At 44.8% G+C, this 20,787-nt stretch overlaps 1 protein-coding gene across 3 annotated transcripts; it reads right to left on the reverse strand.

Moving 5' to 3' along the window:
• Positions 1-14,916: 14,916 nt before the first annotated feature.
• On the reverse strand, positions 14,917-16,932 carry LOC125548568 (uncharacterized). 3 transcript variants are annotated; one of them, XM_048712137.2, is made up of 3 exons: positions 16,757-16,918; positions 15,588-15,818; positions 15,008-15,424 (listed from the first exon to the last, which is right to left on the reverse strand). In XM_048712137.2, exons 2-3 carry the CDS (start codon positions 15,771-15,773, stop codon positions 15,242-15,244), a joined length of 369 nt encoding a protein of 122 aa, XP_048568094.2. In that variant the 5' UTR covers positions 15,774-15,818; positions 16,757-16,918; the 3' UTR covers positions 15,008-15,241. The 3 variants fall into 3 exon arrangements, 2 of the variants coding, with proteins under 2 accessions (XP_087403607.1, XP_048568094.2); XR_015619198.1 differs by lacking the exon at positions 15,588-15,818 and having other exon boundaries at positions 14,917-15,424; positions 16,757-16,932; XM_087547481.1 differs by lacking the exon at positions 16,757-16,918 and having other exon boundaries at positions 14,917-15,424; positions 15,588-15,791.
• Between the last annotated feature and the right edge of the window lie 3,855 nt (positions 16,933-20,787).

The raw sequence follows: 20,787 nt of genomic DNA on the forward strand, positions 1-20,787 counted from the left end.
TGCCGAGCTCTTCTTTTTGAAATACAGTAGAAGAAGAAATTGGTACACTTCTCACTCTTCTGGCTTCAATGAGTAGCGCATTATCTTTGAGCGAAACGCGGGCGCTGCGTCAGCTCTATTAAGATACAAGAATCCAAGAATGCAAGACCGCAGTTTTCTAGCTTCAATGACCGGTGGATTTTGCAGTGCATTCTGTTGACACTCGTATGCAGCGTATAATTGTTTCGAGTAAATAACAGTGGAGGAAGCGTGGAAGGCAGTACGCGCGCGTATTAGGGGTCTAGTTTTGGGCTCTCCGTATTTAACAAGATGATGATTCTGTCCTTGTAGCGGAGTCAACTGTTGTTGTGATTATGATAGAAAAAGAACTGTTGCTGTGATCTTTCCTAACGTTGATGATGTAAGGTGGTTGGTGTTGGGCGATCGATGTTCTTACGTGTGATCCGAACGTGAGATATTAAGAGAGGGGCGGCCGAAACATACACGCGACCAATGCTCTGATGGGCTTGTATCTTTTTCTGGAAGAAATTGCATCGTATTCGACGTGTCATTACACCTACCAACCAGCCGTATGAAGATCATGTAGTAAGAAATTAAGCATCAAACGAAAAACTAGAGTATATCTCACGTTGCTTTGGAAACTGCTTACAATATACTTCCTCCGTTCTTAAATACTTGTCTTTCTAGGCATTTCAACAAATGACTACATACAGAGCAAAATGAGTGAATCTACACTCTAAAATATGTCTACATACATCCGTATGTAGTAGTCATTTGAAATGTCTAAAAAAACAAATATTTAAGAACGGAGGGAGTATTTCTGTAATATACTAAGAGTTTTTTTTTTGCGAGGAGAAAGATACTAAGATTAGACTGTGTGAAACATGAATATTTTGATTAATAATATGATGAGATTAAAATACATATAATTGATTATATGAAAAAATGCATCCTACCTCCCGGTGGTAGTTACGCTCATGTCTTATATATTACCATGTGGTTGTATATATATACCAATTTATCATTCTAAGTATGTTCATATATTATATCTAAGATATTTCAAACCTATCTACATGAAAAAAAATACATGTGAGTTCATAGTTTCTAGTATATTTTCAAAATTACTTCATATTTGTATGTATAAGGCATACTAGAAAAATAGTACATACTACCTAAAAATGGTATAAATATTATCAAAACATTTTTACATACTACATACTACGTGTATATACTCTCGGTTTTGAGAGATAATACATACAACATACAAAACACACATGAGGGTAACTACCACTGGGTGGTAGGAAACATTTGTCCTTATTATATTTGATTCTTATATAGTGATAAAATATTTATTAATTCATATAAGCTTTTTGTACATAGAGTATTTACGTTCCAGCCCACTTTGTGGTTGGAGGTGGAAGAGGAGGATCCGAGATGGCAAATGTTCGGAGATGACTATGAAAACACCTCTCTATATCCTCGATTTAAAAGAGAGATTGAGAGGGATCAAGAATCCTAAATGTCTTAGGGAGAAATGCTACAAAAGAAGAGATAAAAGGTTGTTGGGCCTCTCCTACTCTGTGGGCAAGGAGGAAAAATTCTTTTTTGAACCTGTGAAACCAAGAATCTATGGAATGTGGGCAAGGAGGAAAAATTCTTCTTTGGAACCTGTGAAACCAAGAATCTATGGAATGGAGATCCCTTTGAAATTCTTGGCCTCCTTTGGTTCATAGTATTGGAAAATTATAGGAATAGGAAAGTCATAGAAAATGAGACGACATGCATCTCAAATCCTATGCATAGGAATAGAAAAGGAGATGCCCTTTGATTCACACCATAGGATTTTTTTCCATTAAGTCTAGGCTAATGTTTATTTTCCTATGAAATGTGGAGGATAGGAAGAATTCCTCCATAGAAATAGGATTTCATTCCTACAAACCAAAGAGCTTTGAAGGAATTTTTCCTATAGAAATCCTATCCTATGAAAATCCTACAAAATTCTTCCAAACCAAAGAAGGCCTTATTGTTTTTTTCCTTCCAAATGCTCCAAGCGGCCAATAAGAATATCTCCATGAACATAGGTATGTCCCACACCTCCTGAAACAGTCCATTAATCGTGAGCCTTGTATGGAACCCTGACAATTCTCTCCATAGCAGCATGGTAAATTTCTGAAACACATGGTAATTTTCTCTACTGCAGCATGCCAAATCCCTTAAACATATGACAATTATTTCTGATATAGCATGTCAATTACTCCCTCCGTTCCTAAATATTTGTCTTTCTAGAGATTTCAACAAATGACTACATATGGAGCAAAATGAGTGAATCTACACTCTAAAACATGTTTATATTACATCCGTATATGGTAGTCCATTTGAAATCTCTAAAAAGACAATTATTTAAATACTCATTGATTGCTAACATATCTTCATAAATAATGGTACTGCTAGTTGATAAGATAGTTATTTAATAATCATATAGTTAATAACAAAAGAAAAATGCACTTGATAGTTATTCGCAAAAAAGGAAAAAAATTATCCATATAGATGCTTTCATGTTCTTTTTTTTTAGATGGGGATGCTTTCATGTTCTGTTATGAAGTCTTTTCGGTTCGCGAATTCGTTAAATATTACTAAAAGGGAAAAGTGACTAAGGGATATGAGCTAAAGATTTCTTAGCTTTTTTTTGCGAATCGATTTCTTAGGCTAGTTGTAATGGTAGTATTATAGCTAGTATCATGCATGCCAACTAGGCAATTTTGATAAGGTGTCATAGCCTTAAATGAAGAAAGAGATTGTGGAGTATCATATCATGATACAGTATCATAATAAATGTTATGCTACTTTGTGTCATGCATGTCAATAAATAGAATACTATATGATACTATGCATTAGGGAGATAGTATCATATACTATACTATTATATGATACTCCCCATTACAACCAGCCTTAGCATATTATATCGGTCTCCTCAACTAATACACCGTGAAGATTAGTCTCGTCATTCGCCAACAAGTAGCACTTGATCCGATGAGCTAAATATACTCTATATATAGTAGTATATGTTTGCACTCCAGAATTTCGCTACCTTACATCAGCTGGAACGAACTAATCCAACCAGCGTGGTTGGACGATCGCGGATCGATAAAATAGTGCCGGCTCAGAGCAGCGGCCAGTTGCACCCTGAACCGCCGGCTCGATTAAATCGAAATGAATCATCATCAGAAGATAGGTTGACCCCGAACACCTGAACCGATTCCCATCCTCCCAGACCCCACAGGGAAAGAAATAGGGCAATGGAGCTCCAGGTGCCGACCTGATCCGATCCAATCCTCAGAACGAGCTCCAAAGGAGAAAAATCCAGACGCGCGCGCGACAGAACCAGACCAGACCAGACAGGAAGAGACCAAGCCCGTCGTATCATGGCGCCGTGACGTACGACGACGCTCCGAGCAGGCCAAGTCGGAGGAGGAGGAGGTGAGGTTTGGTGGACGAATTGACGTGCGCGCCGGGCGCGAGCGACGTGTGCGCTGCCGGTGACCGGGCCGGCGTCGACCGGCGTCCGCGCGTACCGGTGACCGGCACCGGCGAGCCGATTCGACCCCGACGTACGTACGTCTCCACGGGTCGGGTGGGAAAGTGGCGTTTCCACGGGCTTTTTAGTTGGACGCGAAGCGGCGGGAGAAGCTCGTCGTACAGTCGCGTGGCACGTCGGTCAATTCGAGAATATGTGCGCTCTGGACCTCGGAGTGTACCGGCGTTAGTGGCGACAGCATCATAGCGCCGGGCCGACGAGCGATCGATCTGGACTTAGCTAGTTGACTTAATGGCTAGGGACATAGTGTCTTCTACGTTAAGTGTCGGCTCTCAAGGCTTCTTGTACTGTAAAAACCGGCGGAGTCTCATTCATTACTACACCGGGCTGCAATTTATGTTACCCGGTGTTCTCTGCACTGCCATGATGTTTGATAGATACATCGAAAGTTTTTTTCAGAAATAAATTAAAGATATGTTTGGTTTCAATAAGTCACGCTTGTTTGGTTATCACATGACTTATAAGTCACCTGACCACACCTTCCCACCTTGTTTTTTTTATGTAAAGATGGTGGGATCCACACAAAAGGGGATGACTTAGGCTGGTTGTAATGACAAGTATCATATACTACTATCATGCATATGATACTAGTGTATGATACTACATTCGTAGTGCATAGTATCATATGTTAGTATCATAGATGACTTCATTTATTCGCATGCATGGCACATAGTAGCACAACATTTAATATGATACGGTATCATGATATGATACTCAACCATCTCTTTCCTCATTTAATTCCATGATACCTCATCAAATTTGCCGAGTTGGCATGCATGATACTCAGTGGCGGGCGCCACGGTAAGGGCGACTATGGTCGGCCGCCCCGGGTAGCCGAAATCCAAATACGATTCGCTTGTACATAGGCTGATACATGTGTGCATTTACACTGCACTGCACGGTCACACCCTAGCCTAGTTGCAGCTCGTAGAGCATTGGATGGGTTTTTTCTCCGAAAAACTCGGAGCCTCCAACAGAGGCGATTAGGGTTTCTGGGAGCGACGGCGGCGCACGCCCGAACTACATCGGCGGGGCGCGGTGAAGCTGAGCAAGATGGCTGCATCGGGCTCCGGCAAGTCGAAGGATGACGCCCCTCCTTCGCGGGGGGCCTCAGATCGTGGGAAGGAGGCGCGGGCAACCCCGGGTTCGCCAGGCGCGGCTAGGGTTCATCTTGAGGAAGCCCTGGGGAAACTCGGCATCACGGATGAGGAAGCAACTCCGCTGATCCTAGATGATCGTGAGGATGAAACTCCGCCGAAGTGGCTACTTGCGGGGAAGGTGCTGCACCGAAACATACTGCATATCCAGACGATAGGTAATGCACTTCGCCTGGCTTGGGGGAATCTTCGAGGTCTGCAATTTCGATCTATGGGGGACAACATGTTCGTGGTGGAGCCGGAATCCAAGCGCGACAGAGAGAGGATTTGGGCAGGATCGCCGTGGCATGTCAGCAATCATGCGGTGATCCTTGCTGATTTCGAGGAGTGCATGCGCCCGGATGAAGTGAATTTCGATCGACTCCATCTGTGGGCTCGTGTCATTAATCTGCCATACAACCTTCGGGGCGATGCATGGGGAATTGAGATTGCTAAGCAGATAGACAAAGATGCTATGTCGGTACAGTTTGATCATATGGGCGGCTATCTGCGGGCGCAAGTCTCTGTTGATGTGAGGAAGCCACTCAGGAGATGGATCCTGATTGATTGAGCAAGAAGGAAGCGGCAAGATCTCTATGACATCCAGTACGAAAATGTACCACACTTTTGTTTCTCTTGTGGCCGCTTAGGGCATTCTGATCTCTACTGCCCCACCTCGGGGAAGAGAGACATACATGGTGATCTTCCTTTCGGGCCTAGTCTGCGGGCGTCGGATGAACGGAAGAAAACTACATCCAATGACAGTTCAAGTAAACAAGGTACTGCTGCCAATCAGAGCAAAAGGGAATAAAAAACTCAAGTAATGTTGGTGCTAGCAAAACTACTCCTGAGGTAAACTCACCGATCAAGAATCGCCCTATCAAACGGAAAGAGGTACCTCGGCAGGAGTATAGGAGGGCGACTGGCCCACTTCTACTGATGGACTCGGGTGCAGAACAGGTGGACCTTGACACGACCTCGATGCACGATGAGGACCTATCAGAAGGACGGCATGATGAGGATGGACGGAAGAAGAAGAAACCCACCCCAGAAAACTCGGCAGAGGCTGTTGGTCAGCCCTGCCCATCCAAATGAATTGCATAAGTTGGAACTGCCGGGGGCTTGGGAACCCTGCGGCAGTTTGAGAGCTTCGCAGCATAGTGAAGCAAGAAGGTCCTGCCCTTGTGTTTGTCATGGAAACCAAAATAAGGGCGAAAAAAGTAGAGAACCTGCGAAATACTTTGGGTTTTGCAGGATGTTTTTCTGTTGACAGTAACGGTCTCAGTGGTGGGGTGGGACTGTTCTGGTCGAAGGAGGTTTCAGTTGAACTGAAAAATTATAGTGTGAGCCACATTGACGTGGTTGTCACAAAGGCTGGAATGGATTCTCCGGGATGGAGATTTACTGGCTTCTATGGAGCTCCAAGAGTGGAAAATCGACACCACGGTTGGCGCTTCATGAGGACTTTATTCGGCATCCAACATCAAGCGTGGATGTGCGTAGGTGATTTCAACGAAACATTATACGGGACGGAACACTTCAGTCGTACTGCACGGCCGGAGTGGCAAATGCGAGCTTTTCGCGAAGTCGTTGATGAGTGTGCCCTCCAGGATCTTGGATGGGCGGGAGTGGAATACACATGGGATAACCAGCAGCAAGATGCGGCCAATGTCAAGGCACGCTTGGACCGGGCTCTTGCCAACTCGGCCATGTTGAATCTGTTTGAGGAGTCCAGGGTTAGACATGTTAGCTCTATTGAGTCAGACCACTGTTTTATTGTAATTGAATTGCGTGAGCTTAACAATCACACCCGTAATAAAGGAGTGAAGCAGTTTTGTTACGAGAACGTGTGGCAATCACATGCCGACTATGATGATCTTGTTAGTGAATCATGGTAGTGGCTACATCAAGGTCAAGGCCTTGCGGGTATCGCATGTACTCTCTCCAAGATGCAAGGCGAACTTGGTGCATGGGGTGCAAAAGAGTTTGGTAACCTCTCCAAAACAGTCAGGACACTTCAAAAAAAGATTGAGAGGTTGCGCCGGCATGCAGTTGGCCGAGGGCCTTCGGCGGAGGAGATGGAAACAGCTCGAAAACTCAGGGAAGCTCTCCGGCAAGAAGAAGTTTGGCTGCGGCAGCGCTCAAGAGTACACTGGCTACGCGCGGGTGATCGCAATACAGCCTATTTCCAAGCTCAGGCGAAGCAACGGAAGCGCATGAATCACATAGCCGGTCTAAAGCGCCTAGATGGGTCTGTATGTGCGAATCCAGAGGAGGATAAAGCGGAGGTCCAAGAGTTCTACCAACATCTCTACACATCACAGGGCTTTCACAATATGGATAGATTGTTACAGTTTGTGCCCGAACGAGTTACACCGGAGATGAATGCTGACTTACAGCGACCCTTCGATGCCACGGATGTACGCACGGCGCTGTTCCAAATGGCCCCGTCTAAAGCACCTGGCATTGACGGCTTCACAGCGGGTTTCTTCCAGCGACACTGGTCAATTGTTGAGAAAGACTTAGTGCCAGCTGTGTTAGATTTTTTGAATGGTGGGGAGCTTCCGACGGGTCTCAATGACACTTCGATCACGCTGATTCCTAAGGTACGACACCCCCAATCCATCACGCAATACCGTCCCATATCTCTCTGTCCAGTGCCATACAAGATAGCTGCCAAGGCGATCACCAATCGCTTGAAACCATGGATGGATTCGATAGTGGGAGAGGAACAAAGTGCATTTGTACCAGGCAGGTTGATAACAGATAATGTACTGGTGGCATTTGAGAGTATTCATTCTATGAAGAGAAGGAAGAAAGGTAAAAATTTCTCATGTGCTATTAAACTAGACATGATGAAAGCGTATGATCGCGTCGAGTGGCATTACTTGGAGGCTATGCTCCTCAGATTGGGTTTTGGCCACCTTTTTGTTCGTCTGCTAATGAAGTGTGTCATGTCAGTCAGATTCACTGTTAGGATGAACGGCGAGTTGCTCCCTTTTTTCACACCCTCTCGGGGTTTGAGACAGGGATGCCCGGCATCCTCTTTTCTGTTTCTGCTCTGCGCAGAGGGACTCACCTCACTGCTCAACCACTTTGGCGGAAATTTTGTCGACAGAGGAGTTCGGGTCTCATACAGATCACCATGGGTAAATCATCTTCTGTTTGCGGATGACAGTTTAATCTTTATCAGTGCAACAGAGGAAAGTGCAGATAGGCTGGATCAGATTCTGCAAATATACGCGGATTGTTCGGGCCAAAGTGTCAACAAAGATAAGAGCTCGGTCTTCTTCACTTCAAACACTCCCACCCTAGTCCGGAATTTAATCAAACAGAGACTTGGAATTATGGTGGAAGCATTCAGTGAGAGATATCTTGGTCTACCCACAGCTGTGGGAAGGATCACCAGCGACACCTTTGACCATATTGGCGACAAAGCTCGTGGAAATATGCAGGGGTGGTCGGAGCGCAACTTTGCATGTGCAGGGAGAGAGATCTTGCTTAAGTCTATTATCCAAGCTATCCCTACTTTCAGTATGTCATGCTTTCGGCTCACGAAGAAGGTATGCAAGAAATACACTTCCAACATGGCCAAATATTGGTGGAGTAGCTCTCTGGACAGAAAATCCTTGCATTGGATTTCTTGGAAAGCACTTGCAACTCCAAAAGTTCAGGGGGGAATGGGTTTTCGTGATATGGAGCTGTTCAACCTTGCACTTCTTGGGAAGCACGGGTGGAGGTTCATGGTTAGTCCCGATTCACTGTGCGCTCGAGTTATGAAGGGTTGGTATTTCCCGAATTCAGACTTTATGCAGGCCACAGTGCCGAAGTCCGCATCCCCAATTTGGCGGGCGATAATGGCTGGGCGTGAGGCCCTTCAAACAGGTTTGATCATGCGAGTTGGTGATGGAAGCACCATCTCTATATGGGAAGATAAGTGGATTCCAGGCACCATCAGTATGTCTCCCATGTCTATCATCACTCCTACTACATTACATACAGTCAATGAGCTTATTGATGAAGAAAATTGAATATGGAAGACGGATCTTGTGCGACAAAACTTTCTTGCTCCGGATGCAGAAGCTATATTAAACATACCTTTGCGCACCGGAGGTGGACAGGATTTCTTTGCTTGGGCTTTTGAAAACTCAGGTGTCTACACAGTCAAATCGGCGTACCGTGCTCTCGTGAATCAGAAAGAGCGTCATGCTCTAGAGGAAGGGACGGCTACCGGCGCCTCAAAATCAGAACAACAGATGTGGACATCTCTATGGAAGCTCAACGTGGTGCCTAAGGTCAGAGTCTTCTGGTGGAGAGTTCTTCGTGGGATCCTCCCTGATGAAGCAACCTTAAAGCACAAACATATCAAACCTCTTAGTCTATGCAATGTTTGCCTGGCCAAAGAGGAAGATCTCATGCATGCATTGGTGTCTTGCTCCCATGCACGCCGATTTTGGGACGAAGCGCAAAATTGGTTTGGCCTTCGACTCCCGCGCTTGCACCCTGCCACCTGGGCGCGGGACATCCTATGTGATGATCGTTTCTCGGATCAGGTAAGAGAACAGATTGTGTCGGTGATGTGGGCTATCTGGCAAACGTGGAACCGATGAACTCACGAGAAGGAACATGTTGACCCAGTATACTCCACTCGACGCATTCGAGAGGATTTGGCCTTGCTGGAGATTCCTATGAAGCAGGCCACTTTATTGCCAGGACATGGTTGGCGGCCTCCAGAAGCAGGATTTGTCAAAATCAATGTTGATGGTGCAATCAATTCGGAAGCGGGACTAGCCGGAGCAGGCAGTGTTGCTCGTTCTGCTATGGCGATGCTTGCTTCCTGGTCCAAACCGCATGTCGGTGTTACGGATCCCCTCATTGCGGAGGCCTTGTCACTACGAGAGGGAGTTCTCTTTGCTCGTCTCCGAGGCTATGCACATGTGATATTGGAATCCGATTGTCTGGAGGTAGTGAATCTCTGGAACACTCGTCACGGCTCTCGTTCGGTTGTGGCTCCGTTACTAGTAGAGATTGGAGAGCTAGCTTTGTCTTTTGATTCTTTTGTAATTCAGCATATAAACAGGTCTGCTAATCTCCCGGCCCATCTCTGTGCAAAACATGCCAGCACGTTGATGGTGACCGAGACTTGGTTAGATTCTGCACCCTCGTTCCTCATCACTAGCCTGATGGTTGATGATCCTAGGAGCGTTTTTGTTTGAATAAAGCTCTCACAATTTCCTGCAAAAAAAAATAGTTGCAGCCCGTAGCTTCAATAGTTAGCCCGACACACCCCATTCGCCCGAACAGGTACTGGCAGCCCCGGGAAATCTCCACATCGAGCCAGCCAGCCAGCAACCAAGCACACCCAGTTGTGACGTTTACGTTAGATTTTATGATTTTTGGTGGTTAGATTATCTATAGTCAGACTTTGCAAATTTGACCCCTTAAACGCCCGTGTACGCGTCCGCGGACACTGACCGGGCACGCCTCATGCATATTTCCTTCTCCACGTATAACTTTCTCATATTCATCCCCTAAATCCATACAAAAGCATGCAAAATATATAGCTACGTACTACATTTTTCCTATTCAAATTTCGTTGTTGGCGGCGATGACCGGAGCCGCCTGCGCCGGAGCCGGAGCTGCCAAAGTCGGAGCCTGGGCTGCCTGCGTCGCCTCCATCTGTTGCCGACGGCGACGCCTGGCCTCCGCAACCGACTCCGAGCAGATGGAGTTCAGGATGGCATGCTACTTCAGCCACACGCTCACGTCCTCCTCCATCATCGACACCGCCTCCTTCCCCACATCTAGCGGCGGTGCCTCTTCCTCTTCCTCCACAGGCTCCTGCTCCTCCTTCTCTTCCTCCTCCCCCCAGCACCTCCTCCTCAACCTCCTCGAAATCCTTCTCCGGTTCCAGAGGTAGCCTCGCTTCCCTATGGATCCGGACCTTCTCAAGGAGGTAGAGACGGAGTTGGATCGTGTAGTAGCGGCGGCATGGGGGTATGGCTAACAGGCTCGAGTGGCGGCGGAGGGAGGAAAGAGGCGGATGTGCTAGGGCTGGGGGTGCCGGCCGGCTTAAATAGGCGGCTACGGCCTCGGGTGGCGAGCATTTGTCAATCAAAAAATTTATACCTCAAATGTTTCGCCCCGGCTAAGTTCAATTCGTGGATCCGCCACTGATGATACTACCTATGATACTCTCATTACGACCACCCTTATAAGTTTTAAGTTGGGGTGGAGCAACTTATGACTTATAAGTTGAGTCTGTTTGGCAAAATAAGTCATTTTTTTTTTCACTTTTCGACTTGGTAACTTATTTGAAAACAAACATGCCCTAATGTACACGTGTTGTGGGACTGCTCTTCTCTATATGTTTCATGCACATATTTTTGTTTCTTCTTTCCTGTTCGATCTAATGTGTTTCAGCCAGCTGGTATGCAACAGAATGTACCGACCGACGTGTCCAAAGCAAACGAAGGTGTGGCCGTGTGGGCGAGAATAATCGAGTAGTCGGCCATCAGCAAAGCGGAAAACGGACGATGCATAAAGCAAAAAACTGCAATTGACTAGGGTGTCGATCGTGCGTGTCCCCCCGTCCGACTTTGCAATGCAAAGTAGGGAGACGGAGACCATGAATAAAGCTGGATAGTTGTTTTGGAAATCAATTACAACGTCAAGGCCGTGATTAGGTCGTCATGAGTTGAAATCCAAGATGAATTCTTGAGAAGGTTGTTATGATCGATCTGTGAGCATGATGAAGCCCCCTTGAAGAAGTTCCGAGCCATGTCAGAGACAAAAAGGTCTGGCATGGCCCATGATTTTTCACATTTGTAGTACTGTGTCAATCACAAGCTAGGGAACACGGCGCAGATGAACACTTCGTATCATATGAACAAACGGCCAAGAACAGAAAAGGCAAGACACAGTTGAAAAGACGAGGAAATCGAAGTATAATTGCTTCAGAAGGCAGCTAGATTTATCTGCAGATTCCTCATTCCTCTCCCCAAAAAGAAAGGAAAAAAAAAGACTTGCTTGCACATGAAGCATCATTTTTTTAACAAAAAAAGGTTTAATTTCATTGACAGCCAGTCCAACCATATTAATGTTGAACAGAAATACATCATCTCTTATTTCTTTGTTATTAAGTAAAATGGTACTTCTTGCATGTCACATTGTCACTCTCTCCATCATATAAAGATTTTCCTTTGCCCAAAGCATTTTTTTTAATTAGTAGCACGAGGAAGGCACCTGCTCCTTTTTCTCTTTCACCTTTCCAAGAACTGCCAACTCCAAATGAGCAGGAAAAAAGATAGTACACTATATAACTTTTCGACAAAACTGTGACCGGAAGACCTGTTCCATGTACCACCTGGGTCTCTGATAGATCCAAAGTCCAAGGTTGCCCTGGGTGTCCAACTTACACGATCAGTGACGTGATCGTAGCCCAACAACGTGAGGAAGATCAGATCAACCACCCCGATCCAAGTGAGACAATTGAAATGCTACAGCAGTGCCTCTAAAGGAGATCTCTGATCCTTTCAGCGATAGCCACCGGCCCGCCTATTCACCTAACACTAGACTAACCTTTTCTTTCAGATGAACACTAGGTTAGACTAACCTTAGAATGTTAAGTGAACTCATAGTTTCCTCGGCGATGGAGACGGCGAATGATCATGTAAGGGCAAGGCTAAAAGAGAGGAAGATGTCTTTGCTTCTAGTAGTGAATTTGCAATATACTAGAGGCCAAGGAAAAAGCATTCATTTGCGAATGTTGAACTCATAGTTAAACCCAATGAATTTCCAGACGTATCCTCTTGATGAAAACATCGGACGAAGTTCATGCCGTCGGAGCTCGTCATCGGAGGGGACATGATAGAACCGAAGGAAGAGAAACCAACTGTGCATTGAAAAGCAACATTGTAACTGATGCTACAATGAAAATAGTACTAGGAAACGTGTCACTGGCATGCTAAACGTTTGAACTGCGCTTCTAGAGCGGGGAAGGTGGCACCAACTATTATGGTTGCAGCTCGCGACGTCAGGAGCACAAGGTCAAACTCTCTTCGAGTGGATGTGGTCAGATGAGCCTATTAGCCCGGTTGTTTTCCTGAGATGGCCACCAAACCCAGGGGGACGATGACAAGCAAGCCATCTGCTCCAATTGGCAATTGATCACTTCAGCGCGACTGGGCTCAAAAGATAAATACTAGTCGTACTACTGCATGGATGCTAAGCTTTCATTTGTGATGTGAACTTTGGGGTTGGTATCTTCACCGAAATAGTCCAACGGTTATGCTTTCTGGAGGCGAAACGTTTCAGCTAATCAGAAAAGGAAACGTATAATAACGTGTCCATGCGGAAACCATGGGTACAGAGACCGATTAGATGGCCTGATTGTACTAGACCAGAGCCAGACCCTTCATGTATGATCTGTGAGATCCCTAGGAGTCATTGTTTGCGTGGTTCACCTACTGTTGTCTCCGTCATACAGAAAGCATAGGATGGGAGGTTACACAATATGTCACTCGACTCTAGTCATTCTAACCAAGCTGGTTACCTACTCAGCGCAGTCACAGTAAAAGCAAACAGTGCCGTGTTAGATTGAGAACTCCTCAATTTTTCAGAAGCAATTGTATACCACCTCTGTTTCTAAATATAAGATGCTTTGGCGGTTTAAACTGAACTACCAAAACGTCTTATATTTAGGAGCGGAGGGTGTATATCCTGGATACTGAAATATTGTACCGCGCAGCATGAATATCTCAAATCACAAAAGGCAATATGTAGACAGTATGAGGTGTTTTATGAGGGTGAATGGCAGAGAATCACACAAGCAAAAGAAACCAAAGAAGTTCCTTTCTGCAGCCTGCAAAGAGGGCAAGAAGAAGTGGATTTGATAGTTTTTCAGAAAATGCTTACACTGTTTGATAATGCAATCATGGAGGACGGCTGCTTTATTCCCACATCGGCTGATAAAATTCTGGTGCATTCCAGCCAAGAGGAGGCCACCAGCTGCATCCATGGCTCTGCTGCTCCGATCTACATGTGGCGTTCACACTCGCATGGGTAGGGACAAAAGTTTACCAAGGAAAAGCATATGCAGACAAAACCGAAGAGCAGATCTGATGTGCGATTGGCCGGGAAAAGAAAAGAGAATCAGCCACAAACCTGTGTGCGCAAGTAAATTCCTGGAATGTCTCTGCTTTAAGCTTTCTCTCATTCCGTTGGGAAAAGGATAGCCCGGACACACCGAGAAGCTGGCCCATGACATTCTGTACACATTGCCCATTCAAGAAAACATTCTTTACACACCGTGGCATTCCTTGGCTGGAGCAGTTGCCACATATGTGGAAAGTGCCTGAGTGCATTGCCTGGTCCTGTTACCTGATCAATCAATGGTAACACATCTATATATGATTGCACATATAACATGTTACAGAATAATTATGCTCCGCGGGTGCGGCTCTATTTCTATATACGAGTATTAGTATTCTGTTTTAGCAGAATTTGAAGTTATAGATAATATATATGTATCTCACATCACATGTGCATGTATGACCATTGTCAGATGGGCCTTGGGAACATTAGCAAAGTAAAGAAAGGGACAAAGGAATGCACGAAATTTGTTACTTCATTTTCAGGAGAAGAATTTCTGTTTTAGCATATGCACTACTCCACGCCAAGTGAACTGAGGTTCTGAGCACCCCATCTGATCAAAAACATGTACTGCTAGTTCTCTTCTATACACCAATGAATGGCTGGTATGGGAAGTGTAATCAGAGGATATCCTTTTTAGTGTAAATAATCAGAAGAGGTCTGTTACTGACCAAGAGTAACAAGGACATTGGACTTAGGCCTTGTTTGTTTCAGCTTCAGGGCAAAGCTTAATCTGAAACAAACGGCTATTTTCTTGAAGCACGTCCCGGTGTACTTCAGTGGCAAAGCTGATTCTGAGTGAAGCGAATCCACAGCTGATTTGACAGAAGTTGAAGCTGAAACAAACAAGGCCTTACTGGGATCGAGCCAGACGATTCCATAACTTCAAAAGAATTCTGAACATCATGCACTCTTAACTCTTGCGATGAAAAATGAAGAGACGTGCAACACTCCCTTGGTTCTGCTCTCTAGACACAAGCACTTTACAGGTACGCATTTAGAAGAGGGGTATTTACTGGTCACAATTATAGATGAGCACAACACAAGGGTCACCGATCTCTATCATATTGCTACAGAAGTAACAATCGACATTGATAACTTGTAACACAGAGAACTCTCTCTATAAGACCAACAGAAAGGGGACTCTCTCTATAAGACCAACAGAAAGGGGCCAAATGAGCAATAATTCATTGAAAAGGTGTTCCTGCTAAAGAGAATACCACAGGGAATGGCAAAAGGAGATTACATGAGTCACCTCCAGGATACAAGATATTGGTGGACTGGTAATAACTTTCAGTTGCAACGAAGGGAAAACGGAAGACCGTCATGACAGCAGTAATTTATTGCACAAGCTGTTTCACAGAATAGCTGCTAGACCTTCCTTTTGGGTAGGTGGTCTGTTCCCCGGAAATGCAGTGCGAGATACATCAACAAGTGCCTTGAAGCTGTATGGCTCATGCATTGACAGCTCCGAGAGCACCTTCCTGTTCAGTTGGATGTTCTCCTTCATCAATCCATGCATGAAGTTGCCATAATTCACCTGCCAGTCAGATGCAAGAAAAGAGTTAGTTAAACCACAGAATGTAGTTTCTATCGACCTGTCTGTCTTGAGATAATCATTCAAAAGATGATGTTTCTTTCTTTATTCATAAATAAAAAGGCTATGGTTATTAGACATTCCTAGCAAACAGATCGAGACATACCCCATGCAGTCGTGTACCAGCATTGATGCGCTCAATCCATAGGGACCGCATGTCTCTCTTCTTGTTACGCCTATCCCTGTAGGAATATTGCAAGGCTTTCTCAACCCTCTCCCGTGCTATCCTTATGCAATTTTTCGCCCTTCCTCTAAATCCCTTTGCCAACTTGAAAATCTTCCCCTTGTTCATTTTGTAGCTAACAGGCTCCTAGATGCTTTGACCCCTTCCTACAATCTGAAACAAAAGATTTTTAAAACTTGTTAGCTAATACTCCCTCCGTCCCATGTTAGTTGTCGCTGAAATGGATGCATCTAGACATATTTCAGTGCTAGATACATCCGTTTGAGCGACAACTAGAAACATATGATAGTGAAATTTCATGTGCACTGTTAGCTCCACACAGAAACACCGTGTACCGACCGAAAATTCAGAACATTTTCTCTTTGCTTGCTCTGCAAATAGTAGCATATGCTGTCATATGATACTCCTTTTATTTTAATAAACAACAGGCTATTCGTACAATATATGGCCCTGAACTTTTAATCAACATGAACATCCCGGTGAGGAGTTGAAAGAACATCCCCGCCCTGGATGTCATCGCCCTCCTCCATTATCCACCACTATCAAGGGAATGGGGACCTGTTGGGGCTTGTTTAGTTGTTGGGGAAACAACCCACTAGGGGAACCATCCTTCCACACAATCCCCACATGGACTGAATGTCGCTCTATTCGATCCCCTCCACCATGAGAATTCGTTTGGACTGGCAGGGATTTTCATATTGTAACATAAAGCAACTCAAGAAACTGGGGAAAATGTTTCAGGAAATTCAATAATTCACACAATTCCCGAAAATATACTAAAAGTTTGAAATCGTATGTTAACCATTGCTACCGCCCTGTAGCAGGACATCGAAACATACATGGACGGCTACAGGCGAAGCAGGCGCAAGATGACTAAGGGGGTGATTTCGCTCGGTTACGGGATGGGTTCTACAGGCGGCTGGATGGCGGACGCAACGGCCTTGCGGCCTTAATCTCGTCAGATGCGGAATAACATCAACTGCAGCCGGACAATTTTAGCCCTTTAGGGAAAAAACAGGAATTTATTACACTTCGTGATTGCGGAGGGAAAAGGGGTCGTTGGCAATAAGAAAAATTGTGCGAAATCATACCCTCCAGCCGAAGCGTCGCTCCGTGGTGGCTGCTGCTCGTCGGAGGGATGCTAAAGCTAGACGGCGGCGGCGGCGGAGGGTGGAGGGTTTGGGGGCTTTGTTCTAGCGAGACTTAGCAGGCGGTCGACACAGCAGCGCGGTGGGCCGGCCTTTAATGGCCCATGTTACAACGTCCAGAAATGGGCAAGCCTTAAGCGGTTAGCTGGGAGGAACGGTTTTAAAAAGGTTCTGAAAGCTTCCATCGGGTTGGAAGCTTCCAAGTCGGGTTTTATTTTACCTTCTTCCTTTATTTACTTCTCTGTTGTTTTTTCTGTTTTATTTAATCGGTTTATTCATTTCAATTTCATTAGTAAAGTTTGCTTTTTCATTTTTTTTCTTCACCGGTTTTTCCGGGTTTCTTTTCTTTTTCTTTCTTTCTTTTTCACCACTTTTATTTTTCTATTTTAATGTTAATGAATTCGTGAATATTTTTAAAACAAACAACAACAACAAAGCATTTACTCCCAATCAAGTTGGGTAGGCTGGAGCTGGAACCCATAAGATCTCGAAACTAACTCATGGTTTCAACATGTAGATATCTAACTTCCACGAATCTCTATCCATGACTAGTTCTTTGGTGATATGAGCATTTTTCAAAGTAGTCAACACCTTTTTCATTCATTATTTTTTCTAAATTCGTAAATGTTTAATTAAAAATTGTAAACATTTTTTGAATTCATGTAAAAAAATAAATTTTGCAAACGTTCCTTTCAAATTCATAGAAATTTTCCAAATTCAGGATTGTTTTTCAAATACATGAATTTTTTTTCTAAATATGATATCATTATTCAAATTCATGAACATTTTAATAAATTCTCAAGGTTTTTAAATTTATGAACATTTTTCAAATTTATGAACATTATTTTGAAATTCTTAAAGCTTTTTAAATTTATATAAAAATATAAAAAAATTCCAAATTCCTGAACTTTTTTCCAATTCGTGGACATTTAAAAAGAATCCTGAAAAAAATTCACAAAAAATCATGTTCATGGACCTTTTTTAAGTTAAATATTAAACTGGCAAAAATAAGAAAATATAGTGGAAAATATTTTAAAAAACATGTGTTCACTCTAATTGAGCAGCTCATGTAGGGGGGGGGGGAGCGATGCATGTTGTAGTCCTTGTTCCCTATTCCTTGCCCGTTGAATAGAATAGGAGACCTCCTCTTCAACGCCTTAAACGGTTGAACAGTAAGTTGACGCAAACACGCGCATAGCGGGCCGTGGCCGAAGTAGCTCACTTGCTCGCCCCAACTTTGACCGCTCGAGCGATGCATGTTGTAGTCCTTGTTCCCTATTCCTTGCCCGTTGAATAGAATAGGAGACCTCCTCTTCGGCGCCTTAAGCGGTTGAAGAGTAAGTTGACACAAACACGCGCCATAGCGGGCCGTGGCCGAAGTAGCTCACTTGCTCGCCCCAACCTTGACCGCTCGAGCGATGCATGTTGTAGTCCTTGTTCCCTATTCCTTGCCCGTTGAATAGAATAGGAGACCTCCTCTTCGGCGCCTTAAGCGGTTGAAGAGTAAGTTGACGCAAACACGCGCCATAGCGGGTCGCGGCCGAAGTAGCTCACTTGCTCGCCCCAGCTTTGACCGCTCGTGCTATTGATACGTCTCCAACGTATCTATAATTTTTGATTGCTTCATGCTATATTATCTACTGTTTTGGACATTATTGGGCTTTGTTATACACTTTTATATTATTTTTTGGACTAACCTACTAACCAGAGGCCCATCCCAGAATTGATGTTTTTTTACCTATTTTAGGGTTTCGAAGAAAGGAATATCAAACGGAGTCCAAACGGAATGAAACCTTCGGGAACGTGATTTTCTCACCGAACATGATCCAGAAGACTTGGACCCTACGTCAAGCAACCAACAGGGAGGCCACTGAAGGAAATATGCCCTAGAGGCAATAATAAAGTTATTATTTATTTCCTTATATCATGATAAATGTTTATTATTCATGCTAGAATTGTATTAACCGGAAACATAATACATGTGTGAATACATAGACAAACAGAATGTCACTAGTATGCCTCTACTTGACTAGCTCATTGATCAAAGATGGTTATGTTTCCTAACCATAGACATGAGTTGTCATTTGATTAACGGGATCACATCATTAGGAGAATGATGTGATTGACTTGACCCATTCCGTTAGCATAGCACTTGATCGTTTAGTTTGTTGCTATTGCTTTCTTCATGACTTATACATGTTCCTATGACTATGAGATTATGCAACTCCCGTTTACCAGAGGAACACTTTGTGTGCTACCAAACGTCACAACGTAACTGGGTGATTATAAAGGTGCTCTACAGGTGTCTCCAAAGATACTTGTTGGGTTGGCGTATTTCGAGATTAGGATTTGTCACTCCGATTGTCGGAGAGGTATCTCTGGGCCCACTCGGTAATGCACATCACTATAAGCCTTGCAAGCATTGTAACTAATGAGTTAGTTGCAAGATGATGTATTACGGAACGAGTAAAGAGACTTGCTGCTAACGAGATTGAACTAGGTATTGAGATACCGACGATCAAATCTCGGGCAAGTAACATACCGATGACAAAGGGAACAATGTATGTTGTTATGCGGTCTGACCGATAAAGATCTTCGTAGAATATGTGGGAGCCAATATGAGCATCCAGGTTCCGCTATTGGTTATTGACCGGAGACGTGTCTCGGTCATGTCTACATAGTTCTCGAATCCGTAGGGTCCGCACGCTTAAAGTTCGATGACGGTTATATTATGAGTTTATGTGTTTTGATGTACCGAAGGAGTTTGGAGTCCTGGATGAGACCGGGGACATGACGAGGAGTCTCGATATGGTCGAGACGTAAAGATCGATATATTGGACGACTATATTCGGACATCGAAAAGGTTCCAAGTGATTCGGGTATTTTCGGGAGTACCGGGGAGTTACGGGAATTCGTATTGGGCCTTAATGGGCCATACGGGAAAGGAGAGAAAGGCCTCAAAGGGTGGCCGCACCCCTCCCCATGGGCTGGTCCGAATTGGACTAGGGAGGGGGGTGCCCCCTTCCTTCCTTCTCCTTTTCCCTTCCCTTTCCTTCCCTCCTACTCCTACTACTTGGAAGGATTCCTAGTTCTACTAGGAAAGGGGGAATCCTACTCCCGGTGGGAGTATGACTCCCCTAGGGCGCGCCATAGAGAGGGCCGGCCCCTCCCCTCCTCCACTCCTTTATATACGTGGCCAGGGGGCACCCCATAGACACACAATTGATCTCTTGATCTCTTAGCCGTGTGCGGTGCCCCCCTCCACCATAATCCACCTCAGTCATATCTTAGCGGTGCTTAGGCGAAGCCCTGCGTCGGTAGAACATCAACATCATCACCACGCCGTCGTGCTGACAAAACTCTCCCTCAACACTCTGCTGGATCGGAGTTCGAGGGACGTCATCGAGTTGAACGTGTGCAGAACTCGGAGGTGTCGTGCGTTCGGTACTTGATCGGTCGGATCGTGAAGACGTACGACTACATCAACCGTGTTGTGCTAACACTTCCGCTTTCGGTCTACGAGGGTACGTGGACAACACTCTCCCCTCTCGTTGCTATGCATCACCATGATCTTGCATGTGCGTAGGAAATTTTTGAAATTACTATGTTCCCCAACAATAGCATCCGAACCAGGTTTTTTGTGTTGATGTAATATGCACGAGTAGAACACAAGTGAGTTGTGGGCGATATAAGTCATACTGCTTACCAGCATGTCACACTTTGGTTCAGCGGTATTGTTGGATCAAGCGGCCCGGACCGACATTACGCGTACGCTTACGTGAGACTGGTTTTACCGCCGTGCTATGCACACAGGTGACTAGCGGGTGTCAGTTTCTCCAACTTTAGTTGAACCAAGTGTGGCTACGCCCGGTCCTTGCGAAGGTTAAAACAACACCAACTTGACAAACTATCGTTGTGGTTTTGATGCGTAGGTAAGAACGATTCTTGCTCAGCCCGTAGCAGCCACGTAAAAC

Source organism: Triticum urartu, chromosome 3A (genome assembly GCF_056163025.1).
Source record: "Triticum urartu cultivar PI428250 chromosome 3A, HENAU_Tu73, whole genome shotgun sequence".
Classification (NCBI taxonomy): domain Eukaryota; kingdom Viridiplantae; phylum Streptophyta; class Magnoliopsida; order Poales; family Poaceae; genus Triticum; species Triticum urartu.

What these genes read in the sequence shown, in the direction of transcription:
- LOC125548568 (XM_087547481.1), bottom strand. Translation starts at nt 15,773, where the DNA reads ATGAACAAGGGGAAGATTTTCAAGTTGGCAAAGGGATTTAGAGGAAGG. An exon ending in CTGGTACACGACTGCATGGG is followed by an intron (nt 15,425 to 15,587) that starts GTATGTCTCGAT and finishes TCTGACTGGCAG; the next exon opens with GTGAATTATGGCAACTTCAT.